Source organism: Sus scrofa, chromosome 9, assembly GCF_054392235.1.
Source record: "Sus scrofa isolate SSC_HxYL_T2T_F1_AM1 chromosome 9, Sscrofa_HxYL_maternal_Yorkshire_Landrace_v2.0, whole genome shotgun sequence".
NCBI lineage: Eukaryota > Metazoa > Chordata > Mammalia > Artiodactyla > Suidae > Sus > Sus scrofa.
In genome coordinates, this window is record NC_139391.1 from 491,746 (window position 1) to 505,858 (window position 14,113).

The following is a 14,113-nucleotide window of genomic DNA, read 5'->3' on the forward strand; positions in this document are numbered from 1 at the left end:
GGCTTGGTTCTTTAACATGATAAAAGGCAGAGAGCCCGTTACCACATGAAACTGTTGAAAAGATAAGATTACCAGAAATCATTTAAAAGCATCGAGGCTGTTTATTGTTATGTAATTTGCCAAAACAAATATTCTAGTTTCTTGTAACTCTAATCGTTCAACAGGAAGGGAAGGTGTAGGAAAGGAAGCCATCTGATCTCGAGAGCCTAGTGCAGGGATGAGACGATGACAGGCTCCCCTTCTTTCCATACCTGTGGCCTCATGCTGGTCCAGGGAAGGGCAGTGCAGCCAGAGCTCCTCGGGGCAGCAGGCCTTTGTCTCCCAACATGGGTTAAGCCAGACGAGAGAATGTGCGTGAGACTAAACACATCAGCAGACTCCTTTAATGCTTTTATGGGTGTTTTTGTTTCAGAGGGTGATGAAGCACACACAGTAGGACCTCAGGGGTTTGTGCCAAGCGAGGCAGGCATGGCGTCCGACGTGCCAGTGCTTGTCTGTTACAGATGTTGACGAGTGCCAGACGCGCAACGGAGGCTGCGACCACGTCTGCAGAAACACCGCGGGCAGTTTTGACTGCAGCTGCCGAAAGGGATTTAAGTTACTGACAGATGAGAAGTCTTGCCAAGGTGAGTGTGCTGTGCCCACTGGTGGGGCTGACAAGATGGGCAGAGACCGGCTCGCTGGGCTCTCGACCAAGTCCTGAATCCAACCCGCAGCCTTTGCCTCACTTATTTTGCCTCTGAGGGAAAGTGAAAGCACTGAGGTGGCTTCGCAGGTCTATTTGGGACATTGAGCTGCTGATGAGGGCACCTCGAAGGACCCGCCTGCCGAGCTCTCGCCAGAAACGGCGTGAACCGCAGGGCTCGCAGCGTTGCCTTAGGTGCTGAGATGAGGAATCATTGTCCTTTTCCAGAATTTCCTTTAATGTTCTGGATTTTCGAACAAAGTTTGGTGGCTAAAGGATGTTGATTTAGTTAACACACTTTTTCCCAGCAAGATGTTGGGAAATGGACAACCCATAATCGCTGTCAGGTTCAGTCGGCCTCTTCCTTATGGGCCTGGTTTTTGGGGGTTTGGGGAGAGGAACTGGGGTGGTGGTGGGAGGGGCTCGAGGGAGGGAAGGCTGGGCAGGGCGCAGGCGGGATGCAAACCCTTCTCACACATCCCTTCCACGCGAGGGGGCGGGAAGGGCCCCTCTCTGGGTAGCGCTGCTTTGGACACTAGGAAGCTGTCTGGGGTTGGGCGGTGTCCTCTGTTTCTAGATGAGCCCCTTTTGTGCCCTGTCGATAGAAGGGAAGACGCTCTCAGGAGATGTGCTGTCGTTTATTCCTGCTCCATTTCTTTTTTTTTTTCCTCTCTCTTTTTAGAGTCACGCCTGCAGCATATGGAAATTCCCAGGCTGGGGGTCAAATAGGAGCTGCTGCTGACGGCCTACACCACAGCTCACAGCAACGCTGGATCCTTAACCCGCTGAGCAAGGCCAGGGATCGAACCCACGTCCTCATGAATACTACCCGGGTTCGTGGCCACTGAGCCACAGAGGCAACTCCCTGTTCCACTTCCGAGAATAAGAACAACGTAACTTATCTTGATAGAAACTCCAGAATTAGGCAATGAGATCCTGCTGTGTTGCACAGGGAACTATATCCGATCACTTGTGGTGGAACTTGCTGGAGGATAATGTGAGAAAAAGAATGTGTGTGTGTGTGCGTGTGCGTGTGCGTGTGTGAGACTGGGTCACTTTGCTGTACAGTGGGAACTGACAGAACACTGTAAATCAACTATAATAAAAAAATTTAATGAAGTTCCTGTCATGGCTCAGAGGTTAATGAACCCGACTAGCGTCCATAAGGACACAGGTTTGATCCCTGTCCTCTCTCAGTGGGTTAAAGATCCTGCATCGCCATGAGCTGTGGTGTGGGTCAAAGACGAGGCTTGGATCCTGCATTGCTGTGGCTGTGGTGTAGGCTGGCAGCTGTAGCCCTGATTTGACCCCTAGCCTGGCAACCTCCATATGCCGTGGGTGCGGCCCTAAAAGACAAAAAGACAAAAAAAAAATTTTAAAAAGAAACTCCAGAATTAAATCAGAAAATAATACATAATTTCACTTCAGATAACAAAGATGCACGTTACCTTTTCAAAATCCTGTGCTGTGAGTTAGAGTTCTCTCTCGGTTTTTCTTCGTGATACAGCCTCACCCGTAGCCCCTGTTAAACTCACACGTTCATTCCAGATGATTCCTGCCTGGTTTCCTTCCATTTGACTTGGAAAGCAAATATGCTGCTCCACATAATGTGTCTTAATGTATAGAGCAAGAAATCCTGTTCAAGCTGTGTAAACACGTTAAAAAGGAATTAGAGAAGTGATCTCGTTATTTCTGGCAAAGCAAAAGCCGGCTGCGAGCAGCCAAAGTCAGCTACTGAACAAACCCACTTTCTCGGCACCTGGCTGGCGTTAATAACACAATTCAGAGTGATACCAGTTATTGCAGAAGAAATGGACTTTTTCTCGTTTTTCACGGCTCCGTCTTGGAGAACAAAGATTTGCACAGAGCACGTTTATTTACGGAAGCGCAACGGATGAAGAAGCGGTTTTGCAAGATTTTGTCCCTTTTGGTTTCATTTTTCTCACTCCCCCATTCCTCCCAAATGTTGGTGTTTCTTGAATGTGGTTTCTTAGGGCACATTTGGTGTTGAAACCGTGATCTTGCAGGGGTCCCGTTGGCTTCCGTTGCGTCCCGCATGGGTCCTGGTTTATCCATTTGGAACCACAAATTGCAGTTCTGCTAAAACCTTCCAGAGAGTTGAGGCCGTGAAGCACTGAACTCTAATGCGCGGGAGCGACGCGGGGCCAGGCCCGGGGGCAGAGATGATTCGTCCAGCAGAGCAGCCTCCCAACACTAGACGCCGTAGCCTCAGCTGAAGCCAAGGAGGCCTCCACGCTGACCTCTGAGGGGAGGGGCCCCGTGGGACCGAACTGTGGGCAGGAGCCCAGCCAAGGACTGGCCAAGAGGGCCCTGTTGGGCGCTTAAGCACCACGTTCAGTGGCTGCAGTAGGAGATTCTCAAGGATGCTCAGTAGTGCTTTGTCTTAGTGCAGACGGCATTAGAACCCAGGATCAGCTGGCCTCCTGGGGCCAGAAAACTAATTCTGGCTGATCTGGAAGAGATAGGAGCCAGACCCAGCTCCAGCTCAAGTGGTTTCTGCTTTTAATTGGCCACACCTTATAAAATTACTATTGCTCTTTTACCAGTTAATGAAAGAACAGTAATAATACACGGGCTTGCAAACCTTTTTAAGTATTTTATCTCACTTCATTATTTGAAATTACTCAGCCCTGCAGGTAAGCATGGGGGCGGGGGACCCGCTGAGCTTCTAAGGCAAGTGCAGTTTGCAATAGAATTTGGAAATAAGGGTCCCGGCCGTGGTGTGCCTGCTGTGGGCTGCCCCACGCTCCCGAGCACAAGCGAGCGGGGCGCCCCGATAGACAGCTTTTCACCGTCTTGCTTTTGCTGTTGGTCCACACCGGCTCTTCTCCTCCGAACTCATCCCTCGGACATGGTTTCAGCTCCCCTCTGCCTCGACAATTGCAGATGTGGATGAATGCTCTTTGGAGAGGACCTGCGACCACAGCTGCATCAACCGCCCTGGCTCCTTTGCATGTGCTTGCAACGCGGGGTATACCCTCTACGGCTTCACCCACTGCGGAGGTGAGTGGAACCCTCCAGGGTCTGGTGAGGCTGGCCCTGCCTCCTGAGCTTCCCCAGATCAGGGCCAGGTTTCTACTCGGGGGGTGAAGCAGACATGCCAGTCCCTGTGCAGGAGTAGCAAGGCCGTCCACTCACGTGGAGCATCTGCTACGGGAAACCCTCCTCGTTCATCCCCTTAACTCATCAGATGTGAAATGGAGCAGAGAGAAGAGCTGAGCTCTTTCAGCTCCGAGTTCTTCATGGACTTATTGATGCACTTGTCCCCGGAGTGTGGGAGGGAGGGTCTCTCGGGACCTCACGCCCTGTCTGCTGGAACTCCCAACAAACAGGGAGCTCACGGTCCCCAGAGAGGCGTGGCAGCACACCGCCCGGTTCCACAGGCCGCTGGGCCGGGAAACGGGCTGCGGAGTGTGGTTCCCGCTCCCTGAGCTGCTCTCTGATCTGGAGGTGGGACCATGGCTCCGTCTCTCTGCTCTGAGCCCTTAAAGCAACAGGTTCTGAAGTCTCGTGACTTCACGGCCACGTGGCCGAAAACGGCTTCAATCGGACTTTACGTCCCCTGCTGCCTCAGACTCACTCAGCAATTCATCTTTGAGGAAACAGAGTCTGATTCCAAGACTTCCAAACGGTTTTGGGGGTCCGAGGATGTGGGGACCACTGGCCCAAGTACTTCCTGCCCAATCCCGTGTCCTGTGTCCTGTGTTAAGAAGGATGATAGTCACTGGCTGTAGCTGTGTTTCTCGTCTCCTTTCCAACACATCCCTGGCCTGGCTGAGGCCAGTCTCACGGTCCCCCGGGAGCCTCCCAGAAATGTTCTCGGAATACGGGGGTGTGTCTGGGTTTTAGTAGGAGTCACCTTCCGAACCGCGCACCATCTCAGGTTGACGGCGACTAGTGTAGGTCGGTTTTCTCTGCACCCCAGCGTGGTGAACTGTCAAGTGCACATTCCCAATTCACTCTGCCGTCCATGGGGTGTTTAAGCTGGAAACCTGTGCGGCGTCAGAGTTGGGTGTCTGGACGTGGAGGGGGACCCCTTCGGAGGGACCCTCCTGGGGGTCTCCGGTCAAGCCTGCGCTTGGGAGAGACTGGGCTCCCGGAGGCCGTGCCCCCGGCCTCCGCTCGGGGGGCGCCGCCCGAGAGGCCCCCGCTCCTTCCCCAGCGCAGGGCCGCTCGCGGCTCAGGGACGACGGCTGCGTGACGGGCAGGTTTCCGCACAGACACCGACGAGTGCAGCGTCCACAACGGAGGCTGTCAGCAGGTCTGTGTGAACACGGTGGGCGGCTACGAGTGCCAGTGCCTCTCTGGGCACATGCTGCACTGGAACGGAAAGGACTGTGTGGGTAAGAGTCGGGCTCCGTGCCGGGCAGGGGCACCGGGCGGGCACGGCGGCTCCCAGCCCCGGGCTGCGGCTGCCGGGGCTCGAAACGCTTTAAAAACAGGAGCTACTCGGCGGCTCTCGGGGGTCCTTCCGTGCGTCTGCATCGCGTGGCCCTCGCTCTGCCTTCCCGGCTGCTTTTCCGCCCGCAGGGGTGCGCCCGCAGGGACCCCGTCACCCTGGGCTGAGCGTGGGGTCTCCGTTCTGCGCGGGGTGTCGCTCCACCGTCTTTCCTCGGGGCCTTTGTGCGAGGGACCCAGCCGTCCTCTCCCCCCCCAGAAAGTGTCCTCTTTCTGTGTGTCTGTGTTTTGTCTAGAAGCAGAGGGGGCCGTGGCCGCTGGCGCGTCACCCCGCGTGTCCCTGCAGTGCACTAGGAGCGCTGGAGGAGACAGGTGCTCTCTCAGCTGTCGCTCTGGCATTCACCTCTCCTCAGGTGAGTGGCTCCCAGGCCCTGGGCAGGTCCTCATGCCAGGGCCAGACGTTCCGGCCGTGAGGTGTTAGATGCCCTCAAAGGGCTCCCAGGTCTCTGACAGTGGCCCCTCGACCCCCGGAGGCGGCTCGGAGACCCTGTGTCCTGGGGGTTCCTGGTGGCTCACGCACAGGGGGTGGGGTGACTCGAGCTGCCCCAGGAGCACCTGTGCGGAACCTGCTCGCTTGCCGCTCACCCACGTTCTGTCCGTCAGGATTGCAAGAGGCCTATTCCGTCACCTGCGGCTCCTCCTCCCCTCCCAGGAGCAAACAGCGAGAGTCAGCGGGCTCTGCCTCCGGGGGTAATTACCAGATCTGTGTGTTGTCTCTGGGGCTTGCCGTGCTCCCTGGGCCTCCCTTGTGGGGTGCTGGTCTTGGGCGCTGGCTTTCTCTTCTGTTCTCTAATCTCTTTGATGCTTCAGGCACGAGGCAGGATGTTCTTACCTGCAGGCCTAGTGCCTGCTGTCTGACTCGCCCCACATTAGATGCTGCGGGATGTGTGCTGGGAGGCTCTGTGCGGCCCCGGGGGGTCATGACATTGGGCAGAGGCCCACGCAGCCCCGGGACCAGGAGACACAGGTCTCCCAGCCCCCTGTGCCAGAGAGCCCCTCAGAGGCCGAGCAGGACACGTGCGCTTGGGGCACAGGGCCGTGGTGGAGGCTTGAGCCTGGCGGGAGGGGAGCAAGGGTTCTGTCCAAAGAAAGGGGCCCAAACCCTTTCTGGTTTTGTCAAAAGACTAAGAATGAGGACCTGTCCTCCCAGATGACGCCCGTCTGGGATGACGTCATGAGAAGAGACAGTGAGGAAGTGGCCGCTGAGGTCCGCATTGAGGACACGGGCAGAGCTGGGGACTCGAAGCTGATACGAACAGCTCGTGTGGCTTGATGGAGCGGTTGAAGCAGGCCGGCCTCTGTGTCACAGGGGCTAGCTACTCCATCCACCACGGCCCTCGGGGCAGCTTGGCGATCCACCAGACGAGGCAGCTGAGGCCCCGAGCGGTGGATTCAATCCAAAGTGACTCGGATAGGAACTCCCGGAGCCGGGATTTTGACCGCGCGTCTGGATCCAGAGTCTTAGGCACTGTCCCTCACGGCCCCCCTTGCCTCGCGTTGGGACCCCGCTGGAGGGGCACCGTGGTCTGTTTCACCAAAGCCCTGGTGATGGCCACTTGGAGCTTAAGGCCACGCTAAGGGCGGGCGAGCAGGCAGCTAACAGCCGTCCGGCTCTGACACCACACCAGACAGGAGCACCTTTGGTTTATATCATCTCGTTGAACCCACAGCAGCCCAGGAGCATACAGACTATAACGGTGTCGGTTTACGGATGAGGAAGCTGAGGCTTAGCGAGAGGAAGTGACTTCCTCAAGTTCTCATCACAGGTCAAAGAGCTGGAATTTGAATCCTGGTCATTGGCTCCAGAACCTGACATATGGTTAAGACCGACCATGAAAGGAGAGCAGAATTTTCCATATGAGGCCCTCAAAGTGGGAGCCCTGCTCCCTCACACACCCTGGAAATCTTAGCCACGTTTAGTGAGTGCCATCCTTGCCCAGTCTGAACTGGGGATTCTGGCCTTCTTCTTGGAAAGGCTCAGGAACGACCTCATTTTCATCCCTCTTGAGGCGGCTCTGGCCCCCTCGTTTGGGCTCTGGGTCCGTCTCAGACGGAGGATATAAGTGAACCCCTTAGGAGGCTCCTGGCACCCCCAGTCCCGGGGAGGGCACCTGCACACTCCCAGCCTTGTGGCCTGAGCGTGAGAGAGGGCCCTGTGGTGTGCTGCGTGCAGAGAGCTCTCGGGGACCCACCCGGTGTCCCCGTGCCCCTGCCTCGGAGGGTAACGTCTCTCGCTTGTTTCTTTCTGAAGATGTCGCCAGCGTCAGGACGAGTGTAACCTTTAAGCTAAATGGAGGCATATGTAGTTTGAAAAAGGCCGAGCCGTTTCCGGAGGGTCTGCGACCAGCACCACCAGGTATGGAGCCAGACGGCGGCGCGGGGCGCCCGCCTGCGCGTTGGGAAAGGGGACCTGTGACGAGCCGAGCCCTGCCGCTGGGGTCAGACGGTTCACCGTCTCCAAGGAGTCTCTTCACACGAGGACGAAGGGCCTGGCGTGGTGCCCCCTGTGCTCCTGGGGCTACGCTGGGGCTGCTGCTTTGCCGGGTGCAGCGCGTGAAGCTTCACCGAGACCTGTGAGCTCACAGGAACCAGTGAGCGTTCCAGATACGTTGGTAACGTGTGATCATGCTGGTTTACGTTTTCTAGATGTTAAGGTTAAGGTTTGCTTAAAATGTAAGCCAGAGAGACGACGAGCAGTTTGCTCGGAAGGGCGAATCCTGAGGAGCACAGAGGCCGCGTCCAGCCTCCTGCCGGGTCTGGTTTCTGAGACCGTGGTGCCACTGGCTTCAGCCGCACAGACGCTGTCCTGCAGACCCGGCCTTGGGAAAAGAGCAGAGCCGCACCCTCCTCTCGCTTCCCGGCTTATTTCCAGTGTTATTTCATGGAATGATTCTGGAGAAGAGGAAAAAAAAGGTTCATGTGTTGGGGGTGTTTTCTCCCCGGTCTACCCTCAAATGTTAAACAAGCTAGTAAGTGTGCTTTAGTCACTTTTTACTGCCTATTTTAAGCAGTAACCAAGCTTAATTTGGGCACCTCCACTTGATGGACTCTTATGCAGCTATTAGCTACAGGTTTTCAAAGAAAGTTTAATGACATAAGAAAATGTTCTTATTATAATGCTAAGACGGAAAGAGAGAATAATGTTTTGTATATCAAATACAACACAAATTGTGTAAGAAAAAGCGTGAGTAGAAGAAAGATGAAGAAAACTCACCATGTCCTTACTAGTGGGTTATATCTGGGTGGAAGGATGACAGGTGATTTTAATTTTTTTCCTGACTTTTCCAAATTCTCCATAGTGATCATTTATACTTTTCAATGAGAAGGGGAAAGCCTTATTTAAAACAGACTTTAAATAATTCGTTCTCTTCAGTTAATGCTATTGCACTCATGTTAATTTCTTAGTTTTGATAAAGATATATTTTTTGTCTGTTTGTTTGTTTTTTCTTTTTTGCTTTTTGGGGCCCTACCTGTGGCATATGGAAGTTCCCAGACTAGGGGTCAAACTGGAGCTGCAGCGCTGGCCTATGCCACGGCAAAGCAGCGCCAGATCCTGAGCCACATCTGCAACCTACACCACAGCTCACGGCAACGCCAGATCCTTCACCCACTGAGCGAGGCCAGGGATCGAACCTGAGTCCTCATGAATCCCAGTCAGGTTAGTTAACGCTGAGCCACGACGGGAGCTCCGATAAAGATACATGTTACGGGAGTTCCCGTCGTGGCGCAGTGGTCAACGAACCCGACCAGGAACCATGAGGTTGCAGATGCGGCTCGGATCCCGCGTTGCTGTAGCTGTGGTGTAGGCCAGCGGCTACAGCTCTGATTAGACCCCTAGCCTGGGAACCTCCATATGCCGCGGGAGGGGCCCTAGAAACGGCAAAAAGACAAAATAAATAAATAAAAAATAAATAAAATAAAATAAGATACATGTTACTGTAAGCGGTTACCACTGGGGACACAGGGTGAAGAGCATTTGGAAATTCTCAGCAGCATCTTAGCAACTTTTTTATCTAAACTTATTTTGAAAAAAAAAGTTTAAAGAAAGAGGTGTGGGAGACTGGTGCAAAGTGAGCGTCCGTTCGGTTTGAGATTCGACAGTAGCCTTTTAGAAGAAGGTGAGATAGGTCTTCAGGGGACGTGAACCCGCGCCCTCCTTCCTTTGGCTCCGATGACGTGGGCTTTGAAACGTCCTTGATGTTAGAGACGAACGTGGGACAGACAGCACCTCGTCCCGGGAGGTGAGACTGTAAGACAGAGTCAAGGCGATTGTGTGAACGGGCTGCAGGTGCGACAGTCACCGGTGGAAGGAGTCCCTGGAAGCCACGGGGGAGAAGGGACGGCCAAGGTCGGGAGGGAAGACACGCGCGTCCCTGCCTGCGTGGCCCTCTCTCCGTCCTCCACGCCGTCGTGGTGTTGGGTGGTCCTGTCGATTCTTTGTGCCACGTATTTTTGCTCCAAGTCATTTCCAAACGAGCCGTCCCTGTTGATGTGGTTTCCAGTGTTCCTTTGGGGTTGCGCCACTCCAAGGTCGGTTTGCCCGAGAGCAGGAGTTAGTGTCCTTTCTACGCCGATGCTCGTGCCTTATGTGCTTGGGACCTTGTGGTCCAGCTTGGCAGAAACCACCTGCAGGAAGGAACCCACCTTCACAACCGCCAGTCCGGGCTGCGGGACAGTCCGGGTTCCCATGCGGCGGGCAGGTGGGAGCAGCCGCCGTTTCCCCCGAGACGAGGTTTCGGGAGCTAAACGGTGAAGTCATCGCAGGAGGCAGTACGGGCTCTTCCATTAAAATGGCATCGCGCTCCTGGCCGAGGGCTTCCGACGTCTTGGCGTCTGGAGTTACTCTTCAGTCCCTTGAGAGTTGTTCTAATGAAATGTTTACGGAGATCTGGCGAATGCTCAGCCGAGTGCTTTGCCAGGATTTGACTTCCTTTAATTCTGTTTCTTCATGCAGAGGAGCACAGCTCAGTGAAAGAGAGCTTCCGCTACGCAAACCTTACATGCAGCTCCCGCAAGCAAGTCCCGGGAGCCCCTGGCCGACCGAGTGCCCCGGAGGACGTGTTTGTCACTGTTGAGTTTGAGCTTGAAACCAACCAAAAGGAGGTGACAGGTTGGTTTGAAAGCAGTCTTTGGTGCCAGGCTTCTCGCAGCTCTGCTCCTTGTTGCCGTGCCTTTCATGCCGCGTCATTCTTGGGGGCAGCTAGTGCAATCACGGAAGCATCTCCTGTTTTTTTTCACCCCAAAGTAAACTGAATTGGTCTGGAACCTTGGCAATCTTACCTGCTTCACCAAAACCCAAGCTACCGTTTTGGCCCATACATTTCTGTTTGAATCGAATGCCGCCCAGCCTGCTCTGCACCCGCTCCAGGCTCTCCCCGTCCTGTCCTCGGGAAGCTGTGGGTGTCGGGGGGTCCTGCAGTCATCTGGACGTGTTCACACCGTGTGGCCTGACCTTCCCTCTCCGCCGTCTCTCTCGGTTCTGCAGCTTCTTGTGATCTGAGTTGTGTCATAAAGCGGACAGAGAGGCGGCTCCGGAAGGCCACCCGCACGCTCCGGAAGGCCGCCCAGAGGGAGCAGTTTCACCTCCAGCTCGTGGGCATGGACCTCCAAGTGGCTAAAAGGTCTCCCGGGACAGCAGGCCCGCAGGCAGAGTCCTGTGCCGTGGGCCAGGGCCGCGTGGGAAGCCAGTGTGGTGAGTGGCCTGCTGGCCGGGTGCCCTCGCTCCCAGGACTGTCTCGAGTTCTCAGGGTGGCCAGGGGCACGTCTGGCCCAGCCGTCCTCCCTCGCTCCTTCTGGAGGACGCGGGGACAGCCGTGCTCGTCTGAGACCTACACGTGGGCGTTGGCCTTGCCTCCTGGATCAGGGGCCCCCCAGGACCTGGCTGAGCGCCTGGCATGTTGTGGGCACTTAGCACAGGTCGCCGAGTTGAGGGACGGGTGGAAGAGGCAGGTTGACGAGGAGACGGAGCGTTGCTGTGAGAGTCTGGGGGACCTCTTCTTAGGGCACCGTGGTGCCCCGGCTGAGGCAGGACTGCAGGTATCAGACCCTCCCCTGTCGCAGCTCCCCGTCGTCTCCCTCTGGTCTGGCCCGTGGTGGCAACGAACGGACTCCGCTCTGGGTTTCGTGTAGAGACAGCTCGTCTAGAGACAGCACGGCGGCCTTAGCTCAGATCCCTGCGCTGTGGCCCGAGCCTCCCAGCGGGCTCAGCTCCACCTACGTGGTTGTCATTATTGGTGGTGATGCGTGTGTGTGTTTCAGAATTAAATCTGAGACGCGGCGCTGGAGCAGCACCAGCCCTGTTCCTCCGATGAGGTTCCAGGCAAGAAGAATCTGGGCCAGAGGTTCCAGGGTGGTCAGTCTTGAGATTTGTTTGCTGAGAGACTGTTCTGAGCAGTTACGGAGAGTCTACCGAAAAAGCCTTAGGTGGGGAATGAGCGTCTCACCTTGTAGGAACGATGGCAGTAATTTACCGAGTCCTCACTCGTCACGCTGCACCCGGGCACCGCATCCGCCTGACTTCTCTCAGTCCTCACGGACCTTTCCCACGCAGCATATTTTCTCCGTTTCACAGATGAGCAGACTGGGGTTCGGGGGCTAAGTCCTCTTGCTCAGGGTCACATGGAGATGGGGTCCCACCGCAAAGCCTGTGCTGTGGTCCCGAGAAAGGTGAATTTTGATAAGCAGACCCCTCCAGAGTAAATGGAGGGCCTTTCTGAAGTGTCACTAGAACCCCAGGTCCTGAGAGCTGAAACTTGAGCTGAGCGGTGGTGATCAGTGGCGTTTCTGCAGAAGCAAGGCTGCGCCCGGGGGCGCTTGTAGCAGTAGCCCCGCAGCCGAGCCCAGTGGGAATCCAGTAAAACCAAGGGTAACTCTCCCTCGGGCCGGTGCTCTGACTTTAGTCCAGCCAATGCTCTTAGAAAGAAAACAAACCAACAAAAAGATTGAAAACAACCCAGCTGGTTGGTTTGTTCTCATTTAAAATTTGAAGCGTTCCACTTTCCACCCCAAAGGGGCGATGAGCCCCGGCTGTTGCTGCCTGCTTTCCAGGGCGAGCTGCAGAAACCTTTGGAGACAAGCAGACCTGGCCTCTTTCTGGCCTCAGAGATGAACGGCGCCCCCTTCCTCCCACCGCTGCCCCGTTAGGAAGAGGCCCTGCCGGCTCACCGGGGAGCCGTGGTGGCCAGTTAAGAATCCAGGAAAAGCCAGAGTAAGGGCCCCGCGGAGCACGCCCGGCAAGAGGGTTATGAAGGCTGCCGCGGTTATACTGCTGGGGTAGAGGTCCCGGGCTGCGGGCCAGGAGGTGCTCGACAGGGGCCTCCTGACCAGGAAAGCCTGTGAAAGGCGCTCAGCGGGGGGCCTGTAGCCGTCGGGTGTGTGACTGTGTCCCTGAGATGCTCGCGGAGTGAACTTGGATTTGCTTCTGAGGGTGGCCCCGTGTCTTGTCTCCGGAGCTCCCTGTGGCACTGGATGAATTTTGTAGTCCACAGGGACTGCGTCCAGCTGCCTGTCTGCCGTGCGGAAAGTTTTACCAGCACGAGGACGTGCCCATGGACCCCTTCCTCCTCCCGGAAAAGGAGGAAGCAGGCAGAGAGGGGTCAGGTGTGTTGGTTAGAAAGGCCTTTTACCCAGCAGGCACCTGCACCAGCAAGCCGTGGTGTTGTCTGTGTGTGTGTGTGTGTGTGTGTGTGTGTGTGTGTGTGTGTGTTCTATTCTTGTTCTGTTCGACGGTGTTGGTTCAGCATAAAGACCAGGCTTACTTGGTGTTTTCCAAACTCCGATGGCAAATGCAGTGGAGACAAACCCAGGATGGTTCTTGTTGGAAATCGTTGTGTGTCTCTGGAAAAGAGCACAGACTATTCCAGGTCATCTGGAAGGAGAGACGGGATCATTGTCTTTCCCTTAAAATGGTTTAGTTTTTAATTACCTGCGTGTTGTATCTTTCAAATTGTATAGAAATGTACAGAGTTAGGGTGGAAAATTTTCCGTCAGCTCCCAGTCCTACTCTCCAGAAATAATCGCCATCAATAGCTTGTTGTGTATTTTTTCATTCTTTTTTTTTTTAATTTATTTTTTATTGTTACTTCCCCCAACACACTTTTTTTTTCCCCACTGTGCAGCACGGGGACCCAGTTACACATACGTGTGTACATAATTTTTTGTCCCATTGTTGCGCTGCATCGTAAGTATCTAGACGTAGTTCTCAGTGCTGCACAGAAGGATCTCAGGGTTAATCCGTTCCAAGAGTATTTTATCCAAATCTGGTTTTTTGTTTGTTTCTTTCTTTCTTCATTTGTTTGGTTTTGGGGCCATAGGTGCAGCATATGGAAGTTCCCTGGCTAGGCGTCGAATCAGAGCTGCAGCTGCTGGCCTACGCCACAGCCACAGCAACTCGGGATGGAAGCTCATCTGCGACCCACACCGCAGTTCACAGCAACACCAGATCCTTAACCCACAGAGTGAGGCCGGGGATCAAAGCCACATTCTCATGGATACTAGTTGGGTTCGTTTCTGTTGAGCCACAATGGGAATTCCCTCCAAATGCGTTTTTATGCACTTATAAAAATGAAATACTATTTATTCATTTAATAAATATTTATTGAACATCTGCTGTGTGCCAGGTACCATTCTAGGTCCTGGGAATCCAATAATGAGACAAAAGAGCAAAATCTCAGTTCGTGACCTAGAGGCGGGAGATAGACCACAAACCAATAAAGGAAGCAACACGACCTAGAGAACAGACCTGTGGCTGCCAAAGGGGGAGCGGGAGGGAGCGGGCGTCTGGGGTTAGTAGATGCAAACTATTGCATTTCGAGGGGATCAGCAGTGAGGTGCTGCTGTACAGCACAGGGAGCTCTGTCCAGTCTCTTGGGCGCGACCGTGGCGGAAGACACATAGGCAAGGGGGCGTCTCTGCGTGACTGGGTCACTTTGCTGTTCAGCAGGAACTGGC

At 54.9% G+C, this 14,113-nt stretch overlaps 1 protein-coding gene across 50 annotated transcripts in view; it reads left to right on the forward strand.

Moving 5' to 3' along the window:
• SCUBE2 (signal peptide, CUB domain and EGF like domain containing 2) overlaps positions 1–14,113 on the forward strand; it is a 61,863-nt gene that overhangs the window by 22,353 nt on the left and 25,397 nt on the right. For 19 of the 50 annotated variants that reach the window (XR_014814423.1, XR_014814437.1, XR_014814424.1 and 16 more), the window contains 8 exons: positions 504–626; positions 3,593–3,709; positions 4,927–5,049; positions 5,401–5,517; positions 5,768–5,854; positions 7,416–7,520; positions 10,119–10,274; positions 10,650–10,856. Coding sequence is in view for 31 of the 50 variants with exons in the window: in XM_084974740.1 (XP_084830866.1) it covers positions 504–626; positions 3,593–3,709; positions 4,927–5,049; positions 5,401–5,517; positions 5,768–5,854; positions 7,416–7,520; positions 10,119–10,274; positions 10,650–10,856 (1,035 nt within the window). In the remaining 19 variants the exon portion in view is untranslated. Of the gene's footprint in view, positions 1–503; positions 627–3,592; positions 3,710–4,926; positions 5,518–5,767; positions 5,855–7,415; positions 7,521–10,118; positions 10,275–10,649; positions 10,857–14,113 lie in introns of all 50 variants that reach the window. The other 31 variants (XR_014814425.1, XR_014814428.1, XR_014814439.1 and 28 more) reach the window with 7 other exon arrangements.